This window comes from Cricetulus griseus, chromosome 8 (assembly GCF_003668045.3).
Source record: "Cricetulus griseus strain 17A/GY chromosome 8, alternate assembly CriGri-PICRH-1.0, whole genome shotgun sequence".
NCBI lineage: Eukaryota > Metazoa > Chordata > Mammalia > Rodentia > Cricetidae > Cricetulus > Cricetulus griseus.
The window spans coordinates 64,860,148-64,882,534 of record NC_048601.1 but is presented as its reverse complement, the minus strand read 5'-3'; the positions used below and the strand labels follow the sequence as shown (position 1 = coordinate 64,882,534).

Here is a 22,387-nt window from a genome sequence, read left to right as displayed (position 1 = left end):
CATATTTGTCAGCTAAGTACAATACACCTGGAGTCTGATAGCTGTGTGGGGTCAGGAAGAGAGACTGGCTTGTACTGGCTCCCTCTTCTTAGGGGATTCCCAAAGCCACAATAAAGATAGCATGATCTAGATGATACCTAAGTAAGACTCTCTCCCTCAGTGACTCTAGGCTCTGCTTGTATATACCTGGGAGTCATCATGACCCGTTGTCACCCCACCCTTCATATTTCTGTCAGGAAGCAGGTGGCCTCCCAATAGAATGTGACCTCTACACATTTTAATCATGTTTCATGAGACCCCTCTGGCTTTCCACACAGCTGACTTGTTGTAGTTACCTTCAGTGGAAAGTGGGGTGGAATCAAGTTGGACTGAATCTTGGGTCTTCTAAGAAATTGTATTTCAAAGGACCTATGGGAGATTTAAGCAGCTCCCAAGGGACAAATATAGTAATCCCCAAGGCTGTGATTTCCAGCATAACCAGTCAACATCGGTTCGGAAGTGACGATTTGATAGTCCCCGTGTTTTTCTCCAGGAAGAGTGGCTGACCTGTCAGAGAAACTGGCTCTACCTAGAGAGCATCTTTAATGCCCCAGATATTCAGAGGCAGCTGCCGGCAGAAGCCAAGATGTTCCTTCAGGTGGACAAGTCATGGAAGGAAATCATGAGGAAGGTGAACCGGCTGCCTAACGCACTCCGAGCTGCTACTCAGCCAGGTAGGAACTTCAAAACAGTGTGTCACTCCAAGCTGCTACTCAGCCAGGTAGGAACTTCAAAACAGTGTGTCACTCTGAGCTGCTACTCAGCCAGGTAGGAACTTCAAAACAGTGTGTCTCTAAAACTCACACCCAGGACTCGACTGAGCTGAGCACTCCGCTTTCTAATTATTTGGCTTATAGTTCCATTCGTGATTTTGGAACACAAGTTGATTCTGTTCAGACTCTTCCCTCATAGGTAGAATAACAAAATAAATTCCCTTCATTAGGACGAACTAAAAATTTACCACTTATTGCAATTCAAGTAACAGGGTTGCAATTATTTTTAAAGGGTTTTCCCTTTATGTATGGGGACAGGTGTGGCATATACTAACTATACATAGTGAGTCACAGTGGGACATCTTCATGCTGGTGTATCGTGTATTTTGATAAATACTCAGAGCTATTCCCTTCTCTCATCCCCCTCCTGCTCCTGCTGATCCTCTTCCTATACCCAGCTAGTCACCGTTCCACCCCCATGCCTTTGTGTGTGTGAGCCACTGAGTTTAGTGTTGTTTACAGGATCATGAGCTCCTTGCCAGTGGCTACACCACTGAAAACGATGTCTCATCCTCCCCCAGCATCCAGGTTGAAATGTTTTAACGGGTTCTGTTTCTGCGCACATGCAACCAGATTCTCACTGAAGTTTACACTCTATACCAAAACCCCAGCCAAACTTGTCCTATGGCTAACAGCAGCATCTGATTCTGATGGGGAATAGTCTCAGACATTGACCCTGCTTAACAAAGGCAACTTTGGGGGGCTGTGTTCTTTGCCCAAAGAGTCTTACATAAAACAGAGAAAAGAAAAACTATGGAATGACAAAAATCAACATCCACAAGTGTCTTAGGGAGGCTGCTCGCTGTTGTTGGCTCACGGCTGTCTTCTGGCTAGCAATAACACCTCACCAGCCTCTGCCCCTTTGCTACATTTTTCTCTCATTCTCTCTCTCGTAAGTGTTCCTGGAATGCTATTGGACCCACCAGAGGACCTAGAATAACATCCTCACACATCTGCAAAGTTCCCATTTCCATATAAGCCAAACAGATCCAAAACTGTAGGGGATTAGGGACATCAACCTCTCTGGAGGTGAGATCATTACCCTGCCTGCCACAGTCCCTCCAATGTCATATTCAAACCTTTAGTGCACAAATACAGCGACATTCGATTATGGAGTGATGCCCCAGTCCCTAAAGACTTGTTATAAAATCGACATTTAAAATTATTTATCCTTTGGAAATTTTATACATGAACATAATATATTTAGATCATATCTTCTCCCCATTTTCCCCAACTCCTCCCCAAACCTGTCTTCATGTCGCCTTCCTCCCTTTCATCTTTCTCCTCTTCCTCTTTCTCCCTGTTCCTGCCCCGTCCCCTCCTCCTCCTCCTCCTCCTTCCAAGACCTACTAGGTTCGTTTTGTGCTGCCCATATGTGAATGGGCAGAAGGCCATGGTGAATGGAAAATTGTTCTCTTGAAATGTAAAGAGAGAGTATGATTACAAAAGACATTTGACCTTAAGACTTCAAATAAAAAAGTGTAGCCCTGTAATAAATCTGATTCTAGATGGTGGTAAAGCCACAAAGAAAAATAAAGTAGGATAAGGGAGTGGCCGTGTGCATATGTATGTATCTGTGTGTGTGTCTGTGTGTGTGTGCGCGTGTGTGTATATGTGTGTATGTGTATATCTGTGTATGAGTGTTTCTATGTGAGTAGTTCATGTGTATACATATGTACTTATTCATTTCTGTAGGTGTGCACATATGGATGTGTGGCATGTTTGCATGTATGTATATGTATGTGTGTATGTGAGTGTGCATGTATTGTATACATTTGTGTATGTATATGCATACATGTATATGTTTATGTGTATGCGCATGTGTATGTACGTGTGTGCATGTTTATTTGTATATGTATGTGTGAATATGTGTGCATATGTATGTGTGTATGTATCTATGTAAATGTATGTGTATTGCATATGTATGTGTGTGAATGTGTGTACGTATGTATGTGTGTATGTATGTGTGTGTATGCATTTATGTGTACGTATGTGTGCGTATGTGCGTGTGTCAATGTGTGTGCATATGTATGTGTGAATGTGTGTACATATATATGTGTGTATGTGTCTATGTCTATGTATGTGTGCAAATGTGTGTACATATGTATGTGTTTATGTATGTGCGTGTATGCATTTATGTGTATGTATGTGTGAGTGCATATGTAAGTGTGCATTTGTATGTGTGTATGGGTGTGAGTGTGTGTATATGCATTTGTGTGTATAAGTTATTGGACTTTTCAATAAAGTGGCTTTTGAGCAGAAATTTTGCAGGAAAGAGTGGGCGAAAGTATATGTGACTCTGAATTGTTGAAGGCAGAGAGAACAAAGAACAAGTTAGGCTCCTAAGGCAAGAGCATTGCTTAAGTGTTCAGCTGTCACTACGGAGTACCTGTGGGTTGGATTGGGGATTAGGTGTTTAAGATTTGAGACTCCAGGGACCAGTGGGCTTAGTGGGTGACTGGCCACTAGATGGAGCTGTTGACTATATGAAGTCTCAGAAGCCATGATGAAGATTTGTGATTTGATTCTTGGGCAAGTAGGGAAGCATGTATGATCTGCATCAAAAGTACAAAGATGGAGCAGCATAGAGGCTGCTGCCTGAAGAGCTGCAGCTTAGTAATGAAGACTAGTGCTCACTGCCACACTCAGCATTGAACCACGACACAAAGTAAGAATATAGGAAGGGTCTAGACACCCGTTCTATTTCCTTTTGTTGGTGTACTCACAGCCCCCCAAAAGCAGAGGATGCTAGCCAAAATTATTTTAAATTAAAAACACTGTTCAAATGAGGTAAATGTTAAAATAATCTAATTAACTAGGAGTAATAACTCTTGGGCTGGGGACATGGTTTAGTAGTTAAAGCCACACAAGTAAGAAGTCTGGAGTTCAGATCCCCAGAGCCCACACAGAGGCTGGGAGATGGGTGGAGCTCACATGTAATCCAGCCCTGGGAAGAATGACAAAACCTGAAGGCAGAGATGGGGGATACCCAGAGGGAGCTGAGCAAGACTATCTGGGGAACTGTGGGTTTGGCTGAGGGACCCTGACTCTAAAGAGGAGGGAGCATAGAGTTCTTGCTGTGAACTCCATACCTTGAATACCCACACATGTGCATGAGCTCACACACACACACACACACACACACACACTCACACACTCACACACACACACACACAAACACACACACACAAACACATACACACACACACACACACACATGTGCTCCCACAAACATGCAAACATATATACATACACTCATGTATGTACAGCACATACACATCATATACATGAAAAGGGGAAAAATTTTAAAGAATGAAGCTTCTTAGCCAAAACTTCCATTTTATTATTCAATACTCTACCAAAAAAAACCCAAAAGCTTTAAAATGTTACTGTCTTTTACTTTCATTTAAAAGTATATTCCCTATTATATACTTTTAATACAATTTGGGCAAATTTTTTTTCAACCAATAGGGCTTCTGGAGACTTTTCAAAACAATAATGCATTGCTTGACCAAATTCAGAAGTGTCTGGAGGCATACTTAGAGTCAAAGAGAGTTATCTTTCCAAGGTAAGTTAAAAAGAAACAACCTACGACATGTTGTGGTAGACTGTAGATCAGTTGGAGATGATGATCACCTCCTCCAAACATTAGAGAACTGGAGAGGAAACGTGGACACCTGTGCCGCCTGCAGACTTGCTGGACAAACACTAAGCTCTCGGAGATGCCCAGGCCGGAGGAGAGCGAGGGTACAGGGAACCCACAGAACATTGCTCCCTCCATCTCCTGCAGACTTTCCAGCTTTAGCTCTTCTATTCCCTGCATTAAGTGGGGGCCCCTGAGTCGCGTCCCCCCCCCCCCGTGGGTCCCTGAGAGTCCTGACAACCCACTTTGCAGTGTTGCCATGATTTGGTAGTCTAGAGATTCAGACCAAACAGAGACCAAAATAACTGCATTCTTAATGCACACTTGCATTACTTGGGCCTAAGTTTGGTCAGGAACAGACAAGCTTGTTCTTTACCCATTTTGCATAAAATGATATGGAAAGACATACAAGATGCTTCAGTTCTACATAAGTAGGGTAAGTATGGCCACGTTAAGGTTGGAAATGGCATGTTGCAGAACAATATTCTGTCACAGGACCCAGGAAGAGCTCCACAAACACCCATCTGTCTATTAGCTCTTCAATTGTTAACATGCTGTATGGCATATCTTCACTAAAGCTCAAAGCCAAGTAACAGGCAAACAGACCAACATCATAGAAAGACCTAATGTTATTAATAATTTTTAGAAAAATCTTTTCTATTCTAGCTACTGGGCCTAGGTGTTTGAGACACATCATCATTAACCTTTACAATAACTTCCTTAGAGATATGTGGCCTGCCCCCAAACCCAGAGCAAGTGTGATTTGAGGCCAAGGGCTTCAGTACCTAGGAGCAGATGTGACAGGATCTTACCTTTTATGTCTACCCAAGGCTGGGCGTCAACATCAAGTCATGCTTTACATTAAGGAGTCTCTTTAACTCTGCAGGTTTTACTTCCTGTCAAATGATGAGCTCCTGGAGATTTTGGCCCAGACTCGAAATCCACAAGCCGTGCAGCCTCATCTAAGGAAATGCTTCGACTCCATTTCTAAACTCGAGTTTGCGCTCATGCCTCCTACAGAAGCGAAAATGCCTGGAATCGATACTGAGCCAGAGAAGATCTTCACCAACGACATTTTGGCAATGCTGTCACCTGAGGGAGAGCGGGTAAGGTGCTTTGGTTTAGTAGTTCCTTGTGGATAAACTTGATCATGTGTCTGGGACTGGGGTCGAGGGCTTTTACACCCTGGGCTTGCCAGGGACTCTACTAGCCCAGCAGTTTCGAGAATAACTGAGACAAACTCTTACCCTCAGAGAGCTAGCTATCTAATGGAGAAGTCATCAAGCAACTAGAAGTTGCCACAGTAATCGCAGCGATCTGTTTGGGGGAATGAAGTGGAGAGAAGCAATCACGTTTTAGTCAGCTCAGCAAAGAGGAACAGTGACTGGCCCAGAGCTCCGGAGCATTGCCAGGCCGCCTGGATCAAGACCTATGGCCCTGTAATCACTTCCACAAGACAGCATGAATAATAGACCCTACTAGCAGGGTGACAGGGACTTGCAGCTGTTTATTTATGGAAATGACTTAATGTGGCACCCACTGAGATCCGTGTGAGAGTTTGTTATGCCGCTCATCCAGTACCATACAGTGCCTGCATAGGGAGAACATTGAGAGTGAAGGTATCAGCAGACTGAAAAACCGGCTGACTGCACACAGGATGCTCTCTCTCTCTCTCTCTCTCTCTCTCTCTCTCTCTCTCACACACACACACACACACACACACACACACACACACACACGCATGCATCATCTGAGAGGATTAAAGATAGAACATTGAGAAAACACGAAATTTCAAAGGAAGGTGAAAAAATGGTTAAAGAAATCCCAAACAAGCAGATGCCCAAGTTACTGGAAGTCAGACAAACATGAAAAGTGCTGAAATGTAGATTAGACCTTTCAGATGTGGAGACACAGGTGACTAAGGAGAACAGACTTAGAGGAATGGTTGGCTGTAACTTCAGACCACAGCACTATGAAAGGGAAATGGCTGAAGAAATCCATGGCGTCTGTGGAGAGTCCTCTTTCGAGGAGCTAGCCCTAAAAGCACGCTTTTACTAGAAAGCAGTGGAGGGGTGGGTTATGGGATGCAATGCCAAAGACCTCACTGTTTGCAGAGCTCAGGTCTCTGTTACAGACATACAGTATGGGCACAGCTCACAAGTCCCACCTAAGACACATTCTTGTCATCCTGATTGCCTCGTAGGTTGGCCTGGGGAAGGGCCTCAAGGCGAGAGGCAATGTGGAAGAGTGGCTCGGTAAGGTAGAGGAAGCTATGTTCACATCTCTCCGCCGCCTGTGCAAAGCCGCCATCGCTGACTACCAAGGGAAGCCCAGGACAGAGTGGGTGATTGCCGGCCACCCTTCCCAAGTAATGTGCTTGTTAAGTGTCCCTTTCTGGAGCCTTCTTTTGTGCCATACAGCACACACCTAAAGGGGGTGTTCTGCCGCCCGCAGGTGATCCTGACCATTTCTCAAATCATGTGGTGCCGGGATCTGACTGAGTGTCTGGAAAGTGGAGAAAATCCCTTGGAAGCCCTGGAAGGATTTGAAAAAATAAATTTTGAGGTAAGTTCTTTTCCAGAGAGGCATTTTAGATGTTACCATGCAAGATGGCGAGATGGTTCCCATGGGTTTTAGGGGAGATTGTTTTGTTTTGAGTTTTTTCAAGACACAGTTTCTCTGTGTAACCTTGGCTGTCCTGGAACTCACTCTGGAGACCAGGCTGGCCTCAAGCTCACAGAGATCTGCCTGCCTCTGCCTCCCAAGTGCAGGGATTAAAGACATGGGCTGCTGTGCCACCATCACCTGGTGTAGGTCCCTATGGTTTGTTTTTTGTTGGTTTGTTTGTTTGTTTTTATCATGGTTAATGCAAAGTTACTTTGTTTCAGAAGTTCTAATGTGCTGACATGACTTCAAAAGCTTCAGAATTCTTATTGAAGTCATTGTGCTGTTTTTCTTAGGGAATCTCCTTAATGCTTATTTAGTATTTGTATGGGTAACTACAACCTAGGAGGAAAAGCAATTTAAGAGGAAAACATAACAATTTGCAAATGTTTAGACATAATTGCGGGGGCCTGGAGAGAGCACTGACTGCTCTTCCAGAGGTCCTGAGTTCAATTCCCACCAACCACATGGTGGCTCACAACCATCGCAATAAGATCTGGTGCCCTCTTCTGGCCTGTAGGCGTACATTCAGGCAGAGCACTGTATATGTAATAGATGTAATTGTGTTTGCTAGATTTAGTATGGTGGATTGAATACAATAACCCCCATAGTTTCAGAATTTAAATACATGGTCCCTAGTTGATAGCAGTGTTGTGGGGCAGAGACAAGTGGATCCTAGAAACTTACTGGTAAGCTAGCCAGCCTCACTTAAACAGCAAACTTCTGTCTCAGTGAGACACACTTTCAAGGCAGTAAGATAATGCAATGGGGGAAGGCATTCTCTCTGTGTCCTTCTCTGGCTTCTGCATGCACTCAAGACTTCACACACACACACACACACACACACACACACACACACACACACACACACACACACACTTAAAAATACTGAAAATGCACAGTACAGTGTTTCTAGCATTGGGCACAGTGTCGTGCAGCAGATCTCTAGAATCTATTCATCTTACCTAACTCCAGCTTCATGTCTGCTGAAAAGCAATAACCCGCAACCCCCAGCCCTGACAACCATCACTCTTCTCTGTTTATATGAGTTTGGAAACTATAGACATCTCACTCCTGTGACCAACTTATTTTATTTAACTTAATGTCCACCCATTTCATTCATGCTGTCACTTATGACAGAATTCCCTTGCATTTCAGCCTGAATTCTAGTCCATTGTTTGTACAGGATGCACTTTCTTTATCCACTGATGGGTTTCATGCTGACTGTGGTAATTAATGCTCCTTAAGACCCTGATTTCAATTATTGATGTGTGTGTGTGTGTGTGTGTGTGTGTGTGTGTGTGTGTGTGTGTGTACAAGCGCACACACTCAGAATGGGGTTACTCAGTCAAATGGTAATTCCATTTTTATTTATTTTTATTTTTTGAGAAACCTCTGTACCATGGCCCGTCCATATGTCCCAACATCATATTCTTACCAGCATGTACAGGGAGCCCTAGTTCCATGTCCTTGCCAATACCAGTTACCTTTTTGTTTTTGATAATGGGTTTGAGGTGACATCACATTGTGGTTTTTCACTATTTGTTATTCTTACCCCTGCCCTCTCTTCCGTGTCTCATGCTTTTTTTTTTTTTTTTACCTTCACCATACCCTCTATAGGTCCCTTTTGCACATTTGTATCTTTTTGTTTTGTGAGCCACTGATTTTTAACCAGGACCACCTGTGTGGACACAGGTTTGAACTGTTCATTGGAACCTGGTGGACTCACCACTGGTTACAGCATGAAGGCGATGACTTGACCTTCCTCTTGGACTCCGTCAGTAGCCAATAGTTCAGCAAGGAGGGGTAGGCCCCCATGAGCCCCTCCTTGCTTCACGGCTGGCTATTGATAGGCCCAGTCTTGTGCAGGCCCAGCACAGACAACTGTAGCTGCTATGACATCATGTAATGGCTGTGTCGTGCCCTGAAGATGATGTTTGAGAGCCCTTCTCCCTATGGTCTGATTCCTGCACGCTTCTGCCCCTCTTCTATTACGCCCCTTGCGCCTTAGAGAAGGTGCTATCAGTGTTTTATTTAAGGCTGAGCACTCAACCCTCATTTATTCTCTGTGCTGGGTTTTTGGTTTTGATTTTTGTCATCTTGACACACACTGGAGAGTTGGAGACACCTGAGAAGAGGGAGCCTCAGTTGAGAAATTGCCTCTATAAGATTGACCTGCGAGCATGTCTTGGGGGGGACTTTCTTGATTAGTGGTTGGTGTGGGAGGGATCAGCCCATTGTAGGTGGTACCATTCTTGGGCAGCTGGTCCTAGTATACAAGAAAGCAAACAGCAAGTGCTGGAGAGCAAGCCACTAAGCAGCATTCCTCCACTCAGTCCTACTGGAATTCAGAGGTGGAAATAAACCCTTTGCTCCCAAACTGATTTTTGTCATGGTGTCTATCTCAGCAATAAATAGCAAACCAGGACACCTTTAGCATCTTGAGCAGCCATGAATCTCAGCACTCACTGTTCGCTACAAAGAGAAACATCTCAGATAAAGAATGGGGATAGCATGTGTTACAAATTTCATAAATTTATTTTTTTTACATTGAGGTTTTGATAGTAACATGCCTGGTGCCTAGAGATACTCAGCATCATATATGGATATGTAGATATATATACAGATATAGATATATAGATACAGGTATAAATATTGGACATTTAATATGTCTTCTTTAGAAAAATACTATCCAAGTCCTTCTCCTGCCTTTTAATTTGGGTTATTTGGTATTTTCTTATTGTTATCTTATGCTGTGTATAAAAATCAATCCAAAGTATATTCAGGAAAGATTTAAACATATGATTTAAGCCAAAAAGTTCCATGACATCTTCCTTCACATTGATTTTTTTGGCCATGACAGCAAAAGCAAAAACAGACAATGGGACTATACAAAATTAAAAATCTTTTCCTAGCAAAGGAAACAATTAACAGAATGAAACACAATCTAGACAACAAAGAAATAATATCTGTCAACCCTATTTCCAGCAAGGACCTAGGCCTGATCTTCAACTCCAAATTTAATTGCACTTCCAAGTGCTGCTGATTTCTTAGGATTCACCCTTGAAACAGAACTGGAAAAAAGAGCAAGTGTCTTGAGAGAAACAGAAACTCCATAGGGAGATTGTCAGTGTGATTCTTTCTCCAGAGTCCCAGAACAGAGAAGTAGATCCCCCAGAAAGTTCCACAGCCATCTGCAGACATGGCCCCTGATCTGGGCGTGAGAGAGAGAAAATCCAGCCCAGAAGTAGAAGACCCTCAGAGGCACCATTCGACTTTGATAAGGGTGTGATAATTTGGGGTAAATAGGGAGCTAAAATATCTATCTGTATTTATTTAGTCATTGTTTAGCCTGGTTAAAATACTCCGCAATTTTCTTCATTACTATTAGTGGAGAACTACCCCTACAAATGAGAAGCAGTATCACCAGGATGACCTGGAACTCTATGTAGGCCAGGCTAAGCCCAAACTCATAAAGAGTCACCTGTTTTTGCCTTTGAGTGCTGATATTAAAGGTGTGTACCACCATATCTGGTGAATTTCTAGGCAGAGCAGTCTACCTGCCGAGACTTCATATGTATCAGGGGCTTTCAAGAAGCGAATGACCACTCAGGTCTAATTTTACTATTTCATAACTGTGTGGAAGCCATCCAGTTATTGACCCTCTCTGATTATCAGTTTGCTTAAATGTAAAAAAATGTGTCAAGATAATCTGGGCTTCATAGAAGCCTTATGGAAATTAAATAAGACATTGTATTATTTTGTCACCGAATTATAAAGTTTTCTAATTAGGTGGGTTCTTTTGTACACATAATCTACTTTAAATTCAATAACGAAAATATATATTGCAAGCTGATGTTGAAAATTCACTGTGACAATGCTTTCATTTGTAGAGATTAAATGCCCTGGCTGCCATAGTTCGAGGCTCTCTTCTTAGATTACACAGAAACATCATAACCGCATTGATTACCATTGATGTGCATGCAAGAGACATAGTTACTGAGCTAGTTCATGCTGGGGTAAGTTTTTCACTGATGGAAAGTGGCCCTGCAGTCTGAACTTCATGTGTGTGTCTAACGTATCCACCATTTCTATCGCTGATGTAGGTAAGCACAGCCGACTCCTTTGACTGGCAGAGACAACTGCGCTATTATTGGGATCTAGACCTGGATAACTGTGTGGCTAGAATGGCACTCTCTCAGTACACCTATGCCTATGAGTATTTGGGAGCTTGCCCAAGATTGGTCATCACTCCTCTCACAGTACGTTATAAATCACAGGCGTGCCTTTTCATCAGAATAATCTTGAAAGTACTCATCATTGCCACCTCCTTATAAAACAAAGACTTGCATTGCTTGATTTTTGTTTCTGGGTCGATGGGTATATTTTAGCTAGAATTTTTCAGAGCCAGAGAGTTGTTTCATTCTAGAAAGTGCTTGCCATGCAAGTGTGAAGACTTGAGTTCAGATCCCTAGCACCCATGTAAGAAGCTGGGCACGGGGGCAAGTGCTATAACAGCAATGCTGGGGAGATTGAAACAGGAAGATCCCTGCAGATCACAGCCTAACCAGACCGGTGAAAGGCCCTGTCTCAAAGAATAAAGTGGAGAGTGATTGAGGAAGACACCCAGTGTTGACCTGATATATACATACACACACCCCCACATGAATATCCCATACACATGTGAGCACACACACACACACACACACACACACACACACACACACACACACACACACACACCTACGTGAATATCCCACATACATGTGAGCACCCACAAACCCATACACACACACCTATGTGAATATCAGACACACACATGTGAGCACGCACACTTCTATTAAATAAAATGAATTAGACCTATAAATTAAAGTCACTTCCTTTCAATAATGACAACTGATTGATTTCTTCAGGATCGGTGCTATCTTTGCCTCATGGGGGCTTTGCAGCTTGACCTGGGAGGCGCACCTGCCGGGCCTGCTGGCACTGGGAAAACAGAGACCACCAAAGACCTAGCAAAAGCTCTCGCCATCCAGTGTGTGGTCTTCAACTGCTCTGACGGTTTGGACTACAAGGTGTGGTTGTAGTTTTTTTTATCCGAATACAAGTACTAAACGCTTTCATCAGCTTTCTTTGTTTGCAACACGACTTAAAACAAGGAGAGACAGGTGATGGCGAACAGAGAAGAAAATGGTATTAAAATAGGGTGAACAGGGCAAGTCACAATGTGTTAGGCTGGGTCATCTGTGTAAAATTCAGTGCAGGCAAGATGTCTCAAAGGGTGAATTTTTAAAAGATCTATACAAGGCAGGTGGTGGGTGGCTAGAAAGATGGCTCTGCAGTTAAGAATGCCTGCTGCCCCTTCAGAAAACCTTAGTTCCATTCCCAGCACCCCATCAGATGGTTCACAACCATCCACAACTCTAGTCCCAGGGTTTCTGACACCCTCCTCTGGCCTCCGTGGATACTGCATGACTGCACATACACATACTTAGAGACACACAAATAAATAATAAAATAATCCCTTAAAAATCTATACAGAAGTAGGATAAAAAAAGTCATATAGGTTAGAATGCATCCAGGAAGGACAGAAGAACAAAATCTAACTTCACAGGAGAAGATGGGCAGGTGAGAGACATTGCTGCATAGTGTTAAGTATGAAGGCTGGTGCATGGCTCACAACTGAAGCACTTGCCCAGTGGATCTGAGTTTTCCACACCACCAAAGATACAAGCAGCATTCAAGGAACAATGGGAGGAGGAGGGAGAATTAGTGGTAAGGTTTTCAGTACGTTTGATCTTGAGGTCCCTTGATATGCTTAAAAAAAAAATTACCAAGGTGGATTGTATCCACTGGTATTTCACATGTTAGAAATTAAAGATGATATATTTTATATACTTATTTGACTTAAAATACCAATAGTAATGTTAACGTAAACATTCATTTTGTGAAAAAGTTAACTTCACAGGCAAAGAGTTTGCTGGCTCCATATATGTCTTTTTAAATCTTTGGGAGTTGGCAAATGGATGACAACTAGATTTTCCTATTTTCTGTTGGATTTAATCTGTTGAGGCTTATTGATTTGGTTGAATTATCTGAAGAAAATATAGTCTCTGATGGAACTGTACTCTGAAAAGAGAGAAATCTTTTAATAATTGTTTCAGGTAGTTGAGTGTAAAAGGCAGATAACACTTGAGTGAAACTGTGAAATGCTTTGACCTCACATACATCCTGACAGACAGACAGACAGACAGACAGACAGACAGACAGACAGACAGACACTTTGGGGTTTGCAGAGATCCATGTTGGCTTTTAGTTCTTCTGGTAGGTGCTATTAAAAATCACAAAGATAAGTATTTATTTTTGATTGTTAGAAACCTTGAGCACTACCAGTTCATTAAGATTCTTTTTAGACACTGTCTTCCAACTTTCTACCTTCCATTTCCTGCCATAGTTTACTCCATTTGCACCTTATTCGATACTTGTCTCTGTTTTGTCTGGAAATTGAGTATAAAATGTCAGTGCCTCACACAACACTCATGCCAAGATTGTGCTTTGCAGGATTTGAGGGCATGTTAGATCCCAAGACAATAATTAACACAGCAAAATACACTACCTGCTCTTCAAAGAGGAGAGTTATTTCAAACAATGAATAGTATCTTTCTTTACCTCCTTTAGGACAGTGTTTTAAAAAACTTCTGTGTGTATAAATCGCCCAGTGATCTTCAATTAAAATAGATGGATTCTATTTGCTTGTCCAGTTGACCACAATTTCACAAACCATAAACAGCATAGCAAGCCAGTGGTTGCCCACAATGGAGTGAAGCAAAGAAAACATGCCATAATTGTTTATGAGAAGAGACATAAGCACTCCATCTGAACCACAAAATGACTGAGCATCCCCCTCTCCCAGCTAACCTAGTACCTGCTGCAGCTTCAGCAAAGCTTCAGGCAGCTGTCCTTTGGCCTGCTACCTAGATGGGCATTATCACAAAATGCACCACAGAATCGACCCTGCTCTCTTGTTTGTGTGTCCCCTTCCTCAAAAGACAGTCAAGTCCTGACATCTGGCCACTTGGCTTAAGTTTAGGGATTAAAATCTTTACAATACATGATATAATGCTAAAACTGAGTGATTCTCATCCAGTGACCAATGCCCTTCTAAGAAGAAGGAACTGTGATTGTAGTCACATCAACAGATGAAAAAATTATGTGAAAAGACACACTAGAAGCAGAGATTGGAGCGATGCGATGCAAGCCGGGAAATGGTAGGGATTCCCTGCAAATACTAAAATCTAGGTTAACATGGTTTATCAAGACCTCAATTTCTAGTTCTAGCTTCCAGAGCTATAACATAATATATATTTGATACTTGAAGCCAGCCAGTTTTCTTAAGTTTGTTGATGTACAGATCAGGGCCTAGAGAGATGGCTCAGCTGTTAAGAGTGCTTGCTACTCTTGCAGAAGACCCAGGTTTGATTCACAGCACCCGCCTTGGCCAGCTCACAACCACCTGTAAGTCTAGCTCTAGGAGTCCAGAGCTCTCTTCTGGTCTTCACAGACCCTTGCACACACCCGTGCCTACACAGAGAGACACATGTACATATACACATACATAAAAATTAAAAATTTGGGTTTCAGAGATGGCTCAGTGGCTAAGAGTATTGGCTGTTTCTCCAGAAGACACAGGTTCAGTTTCCAGAACTTATATGGAAGCTCACAACTGTTTGTAACTCCTAATACCTCTGTAGGTATTAGGCCCACAAATGGTATATAGACATACATGCAGGCAAAACACCCGTGCACATTAAATAAAATAATAAATGTTTAAAATAAATAAAATTTTAAATATTGTATGTGTATCTATTTCTGAAAAGTGCAAAACTCTTCTTCATTGAGCCTTTGGTGAAATCTCCTGGGCCAAGCCTAACCCCTGTACCAACCCCTTTCCTCATGTTTTACAGCAACCCATGGTTCTCTCGGGGCTCACAGGGTTCACTTCACCAAGTGTGTGTTCTCCCTTGTTGGGACAAGGAATAAATGCAATTGTGTTTGATAGATATGTTCCTTGTCTGCCTTTGGCTCCTAGGCTTTGCCCTCTTCTTCATTTGCATTGAAAGAGGTTGGGAAAATGTCTCAATTGTTAAGACTGTGTACTGCTATTGCAGAGGACCTGAGTTCAATTCCAAGAACCCATGTTGCAAAGCTCACAACCACTTGTAAATCTAGCTGTGAGGGATCCTAGATCCTTTTCTGGCCTCTGCAGTCACCTGCACACACACACACACACACACACACACACACACACACACACACACACACACACACACACACACAAACACACACACACACACACACACACCTAAAATCTACCTGTTAATCAGTGGGTCACTAGAAGCATCCTTTTTTTGTTTTATTTTTGTTTTACAAGATAGAGTTTCTCTGTGTAGCCCTAGCTGTCCTGGAACTCACTCTGTAGACCAGGCTCACCTCAAACTCACAGAGATCCACTTGCCTCTGCTTCTCAAGTACTGGGATTAAAGGTGTGCATCACCACAGCCTGGCAAAGCGGCATTTCTTAAATTGGGACCACTACGCTATTAGGCAGGCTGAAAAGTTTTACATTCCGGGCCAATGTATCATACTAAGATACAGTTTGAGTGAAGCCAGGCTGCTCTTAGCATCTGCTGGGCTTTAATAGAGACAACCTATGTGAGAGCTGGATTTCAAACTCCTAAAACCCACCTTGGCCAAGAATGACAGAATGAGAGGGTCTTTTGTACAGGCATGAACTCAAGGAGACATGTTTTTGTAAAGAACTTATACCAAAAATCAAAAGGGACATCTTTCTTACTTCCATTAAATTGCCCACACATGGGTATTGCTTGAATGTGTTCATGTATTCCAGAAGACAGGCATCTCCTAAAGAAAAATCCCTTGCTCCATGATGCCAGCTTGGTTTTTAATCTCACGAGTTCTATTGTTCAACACATGTTTAACTTTTCTAATGTTGAGCATAGTACTTTTAATTTTCGAAGACTTACCTATGCCAACATTCTTAGTATATTATGAGGATGGAGTTTCCTCTCACACCTGTCTGAGGAGTCCACTGGAATTATTTCAAGCACTCACTCACTTCCTAAATGGTCTTCATTTCCTCCATGGTTGCTCACCCATCTCATTCCTTCTTTTTGTACCTGTTGGTTTTCACCCAAATACCTGTTGATTGTCTTCTTGGCTCAAACATATGAACAGAGGACCAAGTTGTCTACGTGGGTAGCTTGTCTTCCCAGAGTGTGAGCTGGGCTCTTTGAGATTGTAGTGTGTATGGAGAGCAGACCTCTCCACAGAAAGCCTGGATATGGGATATGGAGCAACCAGTGCACCTTATTGGATGACAGCTGAGGATGCTCCTTCTCTGTGTTCTCATTTCGGTTGTTTAGAGCCACCTTTTATTATTACCGAGTATCAGTGACTGAATTGAGAGTTCTAGAATCGTCTTTCTTTCCTCGTTTCTGCTTTCCTGGCCCCACTCCCAGTGTCTTTATCTCCCACAATCTCATCCGATCTCCTTTGTCTGCAAATGAGATCCTGGCATTTTAATCTGATGAGGAAAAGTTAGTATTGAAATCTCAACAACCCTGTGCCTTCCACGTAGAAGAAGAGAAGGAAAGACCAATAGATGAGGAACCACAAATTGCCCTGCACACCCTGAGAAGTGTAGTCTTCTCAAATTGGAAATTCTTAAAGACCCCACTGAAGAATATCTCTGCCTTTTTCTACCTTGGGCTACACTTTTCTCAGTTATACCATCTGTTTCAATGCTTTTCCATCCTCTGGCAATTTTTTTTCCCAAAATTTTCTTCCTATAATTATTTTCCCCTTTACATCATGATTTTGTCACATGGGAACAGGTATATAAGTGTAGACATACAAATGAAGACACATACACACACACACACACACACACACAGAGAGAGAGAGAGAGAGAGAGAGAGAGAGAGAGAGAGAAGGGGGTGCAGAGAGATGTAGAAACCTATGCTTGCTGGAATAGGAGGAAGAATAGTAACTGTACAGTTCACTTGACCTTGAGACAGAAAGGGCATCAGTTCTATTCTTAGAAACATGTATATTATAAAGGTATATCAGCCCAAAAACCTCCAGACTTCAAAGACATTGTACACTTTAGATAGCACAATTACACTGACCTTCTCATTTACCATTAGGATTCTGCTATAAAATCAACCAACAGGACTGGAAAGGTGGCTCAGCTAAGGAGGCTGGAAGCTCTTGCAAGCTCAGGTTCAGTTCCAGGCAGTCACACGGTGGCTCCCAACTGTAACTTCAGTTCTAAGGGATCCCAAGTCCTCTTCTGGCTTCAGTGGGCACTGCACCCACATGGTGTACATACACATATGCAGACAAGGTTCTCAAACATATACAATAAAAATAAATCATTTTTTTTAAAAAAAAGAATAAATCAAGACCCACCGCCAGGGCAGCAGTGCCTCTGCTTGGGAGTGCTCGTGCCCTGCCTGCCACAGTGGGCACTTTACAGAGACAACACCCACTGGTGAATTTCCCCAAGGCCTCTTTAAAACCCTTGTTCCTCTCTTCCATGAGTTACATTTTTTGAGAACCTGTATTTGTCATAGATAAGTGGAGGTTATGAATAAAATTCCACAAGGAGATCCGTTACATGTTATCATTTCACTTAAGAGGGAAATCAGATTCAAACCACTTGAAGAGAAGCAAAAGGGTGTGTCTTCTTATAGAAGCATGCTTGCTTCCGGTATGCAGTGCTTATCACCATTAGAATAACAATCGCAACAACACTCCAGAAACAGCCCTCTTTTTCTTTAATGTCTTGGGTCCAAATTGTAAACAATAGAGGAGCCCAACAATGCAGCCTGAAGCTGATCAGCTCTGCTCTGCTTTCGTTTCAGATGATGGGGCGCTTCTTCAGCGGCTTGGCACAGTCAGGGGCCTGGTGCTGCTTTGATGAATTCAATCGAATTGACATTGAAGTCTTGTCAGTCATTGCCCAGCAGCTCATCACCATTAGGAATGCGAAAGCTACAAAGGTGAGATGTGGGGGTGCCTGGCTGTCAGTGTAGTCTTCTCAAATTGGTCATTAATTCAGCAAGCAGTACCTTAGGGAGGACATAGTTTCAGTATAATCAGGAAATGCCATAGTAACAATGATTACTTGAGTATGCGAAGTCCTGTTCTAAGCAAAATGAAAAAACAAATGCTCTCCTAGTTCCTGGGCATACAGAGACTATGAGAACCAGCACCTGAGCTCAGGAAACCCTTCTTGCCACACCCAAGATACACACACACACACACACACACACACACACACACACACACACACACACACACACTTTCTGCCTCACTTTTCTTCTCTTTACTTTTGAAATTTACTTACCTGATGTTTTTTTAGTGCCACGTTTTCTTGGCCCCATAACTTTGTTTGTGGCATCCAGAATCAACCTAGTGATAGTGGGAAAATAGGAGAGAAAACCTGAGAAGCCCAAAGAGTCCATACCTCTTCAGATGAGCTCTTCAGAGCTAACTGAATGGGAAAATCTGAGGGACAAATAGAGATTCTGAGTGACCCTGCTTCATATAACCATAGGAGCTATTTCTGAAGAAGGAGGTTTGTATTTGGGAAGTGAGGGCTGAGAAGGAGGGACCTTCTAGGTTTGGTCACCAAAGAGCAGCACAATTCAGCCTACACAAACCAGAACCTTCCTCATTCCCTCAAGGGAACCAAGTCTCTTAATGCCTCCCTCAGCCCCTTCCAGAAGACACTCAGACTTCCTCAGGTTCCACCAGTAAGGTTCATATTGCAAAGCTGAGGGGTCTCTGGACTTACCCCAGCTCAGGGGCCAATTACTATTGAAAGGTACCCTGGTAAAGAGTTATCAAGTGCAACGTGGAATCCCCAGGAGGCCACTCTCCCAGGCTCTGTCCTAGTGTCATAGGGTCATAGGGTCTGTCCTATTACAGTCCCCTTCTACAAAGCTGGATTTGCTGCTGGGCTTCAAGTCTGCACCCGCACATCCCTATGACTCTCAGAGTCCTGTGGATGATGACTGACAAAACAAACCATGCAGGAAACAGTTCAAAATTTTAGTTAAAAAAAAAAACAGAAATGTTAAGGATTTTTATGACCTCTGTGAAGTAACAAATTATAGAGAAAAAGAAAGTGGGAACTGGACTTTTAGTGAATGACTAAGTGAGCAAATCTCTTTGGTGCTTTTGTGTTTTCATTAACCGTTCATGGAGGATATGATGACCAGTGAAAATGACTAAAAGAAATTAAAAATTATTTCTATGGACATCACAGAACTGAGATACACACCTGAATCCAAGTGGCCCCTGCATTCTGGCCTGCTTCCCACCTACTCCTGGAAGGTGTGGATTAATGGAAAGACTTCCAGATAGACTTTTCAAATCATTAACATCTTTCTGAGTAACCCACAGAGAGCAAATCTGGAGAACAAAGTGGGGAATGAGCCAGACAGAATGGAGGTGGGTTGGAGCATTCCCAGCTGGAGGGCAGCCATGTAGTCGGAGTGGGCAACACTCCCTAGAATCAATGAAGAAATTGAAACCTGAGCAGTGCAAGTATCCACTCTGCAGCAGCCAAATAACCCACCATTTCCCAGGCAATGACACAGGGCTCAGATCCACTCTGCTCTACCCCTATAGTCTCGGGTCTAACACAGCCCCTTCATCCACTGTCCCAACTCAGAACCTTGGTTCTGCCCTGTCTTGTCTCTTTACCTTCAGCCCAGAATCTAAACTGTAACTAGCTGGTATGAACTGCATCTGCTGGGAGCCCCCCATCCGCACATATACTTCTCAGATTCTGACTCTTGTCTCCCCAGTGTTAATTCTCACTCATATTCCAGGCTGTCCATTGTCTCCTCTGCTCCATCTCTCTAGTCTTTTTTGCTTCCCACAAGCCATGAGACAAAAGAGAGATTCTTCAATTTAGAGTACAAGACTATTAGTGCTCGGAGCCCAGGGTACTCATTACCTTCCTTGTTGTCATGGAAAATACTTGACAAGGAGCAACTTTAGGGAAGAGGGGGTTATTTTGGCTCACAGTTTGAGGTTATACAGTCCATCATGGTGGGGAAGGGATGAGGTAAAGGCTTAGAAGTTAAGACTTAGTGACAAAGGCATGGGGATAGGAGTATGGGGTAACTGGCCAGTCAGGAAATAGAGAGCAAACAGGAAGTAGGCCAGACTAGGTAACCTCAAGGCCTCCTTCCAGCGACCACTTCCTTCAATGAGGTGTTGCCACCTCAAAGTTCCATTGCCTTCTGAAACAGCACCACCCAGTTGGGAAGTGAATATTCAAACACAAGAGACCGACCCAGGCTTCCCTCTGAACTTTGTTACCCTTTAGGAGAGTGGGTTTCTGCTCATTCCCTGAAAGTGCAGTGTTCTTTCTTGCTTCTGCTCCTCCCGCCTAAAAAGCTGCCCAATTATCAACCTAAAATGCCTCTCCTCATGCTTCAGGTCTCCAATAGCCAATCTGTTCCCAGTATGGATTTCATAGGTGCGTGCACGCACGCACACACACACACACCCCACCCCACCCCACCCCATTGTTGTATCGACCACATGGGGTGGTCACAGCCTCCAGGTCTGACTGCACATAGCAGGGTTCAAGCATGAGCACCCTTCAACTCTGTGTCACCCTGGCTCAGCCAGGGCCTCGGCCTGCAGCAGTTGTTCAATAGTCATCTGCTGTTATATGAAAATGAAGTAGCGCTGTGACAAAGAGGCCACAGCACTCAAAGACTAAAACTAGTCTTTTCCTGGGGGACTTCCTAAAAATAGGAACAGAGAGGGCTTGTCCATCAGCCATGAATTGGAAGGTAGACTGCAGAGTCTCAGCAGATGTTGAGACCGGAAGCTTTTAGGACTAGGTCAGGAAGAAGCACCCAACTTGGGCAAGGCCAGGCAGGGAGGCAGAGAGCAGTGAACACTGAACCCCAGAAGAGACTGAAAGTAGGCAGATGAAGAGAAAGCTTCCACCATCCCACAAGGATTCGGTGGATTCTGCTGGGCCGATCCTTAAAGTGAGTTTCCAATTTAAGAAGTGATTGTGGGGAAGAATTTACCCATGCTCAGAGAAGGACTCATTTATCATACCTTCCCTTTCAACAGCTCTCCAGATTCATGTTTGAGGGACGGGAAATCAAGCTCATTATGACCTGTGCAGCTTTCATCACCATGAACCCTGGCTATGCTGGCAGAACGGAACTGCCAGACAACCTGAAAGCCCTGTTCAGACCTTTTGCTATGATGGTTCCCAATTACGCGTTGATTGCAGAGGTGAGTGAGCTTCAGACTCTAAGAAAGCAAGGTTTTAAGCATGGTTTGTCTTATTTGCCATCTAACTCTCTCAAGACAGAGACTCCTATTATTTCCTAGTTTCTTTTTTGTTACTGTGATTAAATGCCTTGACCAAAATCAAGGCATTAGGAGAAAAAAGGATTTATTTTGGTTCTTAATTCCAGATTAAATATGATCAAAGAGGATAAGAAGAAAAGGGGGCAGGAATTTATAGCAGCTAGTCACATCCACAGTCAAGAACAGAGAGAAATGAATGCATGCTTGCTCACTTGTACTCAGCTCACCTACACACTTACAAAATCCAGGACCCAAGCCCAGGGAGTGGTTCTGTAGGCCAGCCTGATGTAAACAATCATTAAGACTCTCTTCCAGGAAGGATGCAGAGGTCATGAGGGAGCAGAAAGGTTGAGTCAGGTGAAGAATAGAAGAAAGGATATGTGATAGGTAGGGTTTTAGTTGTGGGGAGGAAGAGAGGGAGAAGGGAACTGGGATTGTCATGTAAATCAATCTTGTTTCTAATTCAAATAAAAAAATGATAAAAAAAAAAAGACTCTCTTCTCAGGCCATTCTAGGTTGTGATGAGTTGACAATTCAGCCTCAATATCTCACTTTCTAAGCACCCAAGCAATGGCTGTTCACTATTACTCACCCTGTGTGTAAATTCCAGCAAACAGAGAATACCTCATTCTGCACACTTGTTTGGTTTTCAGTCCTAAGGCTAACATCCAGAGTTCCCCCCAAATGGTTTGTAGAATATAGCAGACTCCTAAAAATGGGATGAATCATTGTATATAATTAATCCATTTAACTGGGGTCTAATCAGTTCATCACTAGGAGTTATAGTTCTACCTATATAGGATTTGTTCTAAAAAGACAGCATTATCCT

At 43.1% G+C, this 22,387-nt stretch overlaps 1 protein-coding gene across 1 annotated transcript in view; it reads left to right on the top strand.

The window, feature by feature from the left end:
* The window catches only part of Dnah6 (dynein axonemal heavy chain 6), a 192,975-nt gene that overhangs the window by 57,801 nt on the left and 112,787 nt on the right, over positions 1 to 22,387 (top strand). The window contains exons 22-31 of the mRNA XM_027429458.2: positions 533 to 713; positions 4,284 to 4,380; positions 5,342 to 5,561; positions 6,659 to 6,823; positions 6,910 to 7,020; positions 11,013 to 11,138; positions 11,226 to 11,381; positions 12,033 to 12,194; positions 18,066 to 18,203; positions 21,313 to 21,480. Coding sequence (XP_027285259.1) covers positions 533 to 713; positions 4,284 to 4,380; positions 5,342 to 5,561; positions 6,659 to 6,823; positions 6,910 to 7,020; positions 11,013 to 11,138; positions 11,226 to 11,381; positions 12,033 to 12,194; positions 18,066 to 18,203; positions 21,313 to 21,480 — 1,524 coding nt within the window. The remainder of the gene's footprint in view (positions 1 to 532; positions 714 to 4,283; positions 4,381 to 5,341; positions 5,562 to 6,658; positions 6,824 to 6,909; positions 7,021 to 11,012; positions 11,139 to 11,225; positions 11,382 to 12,032; positions 12,195 to 18,065; positions 18,204 to 21,312; positions 21,481 to 22,387) is intronic.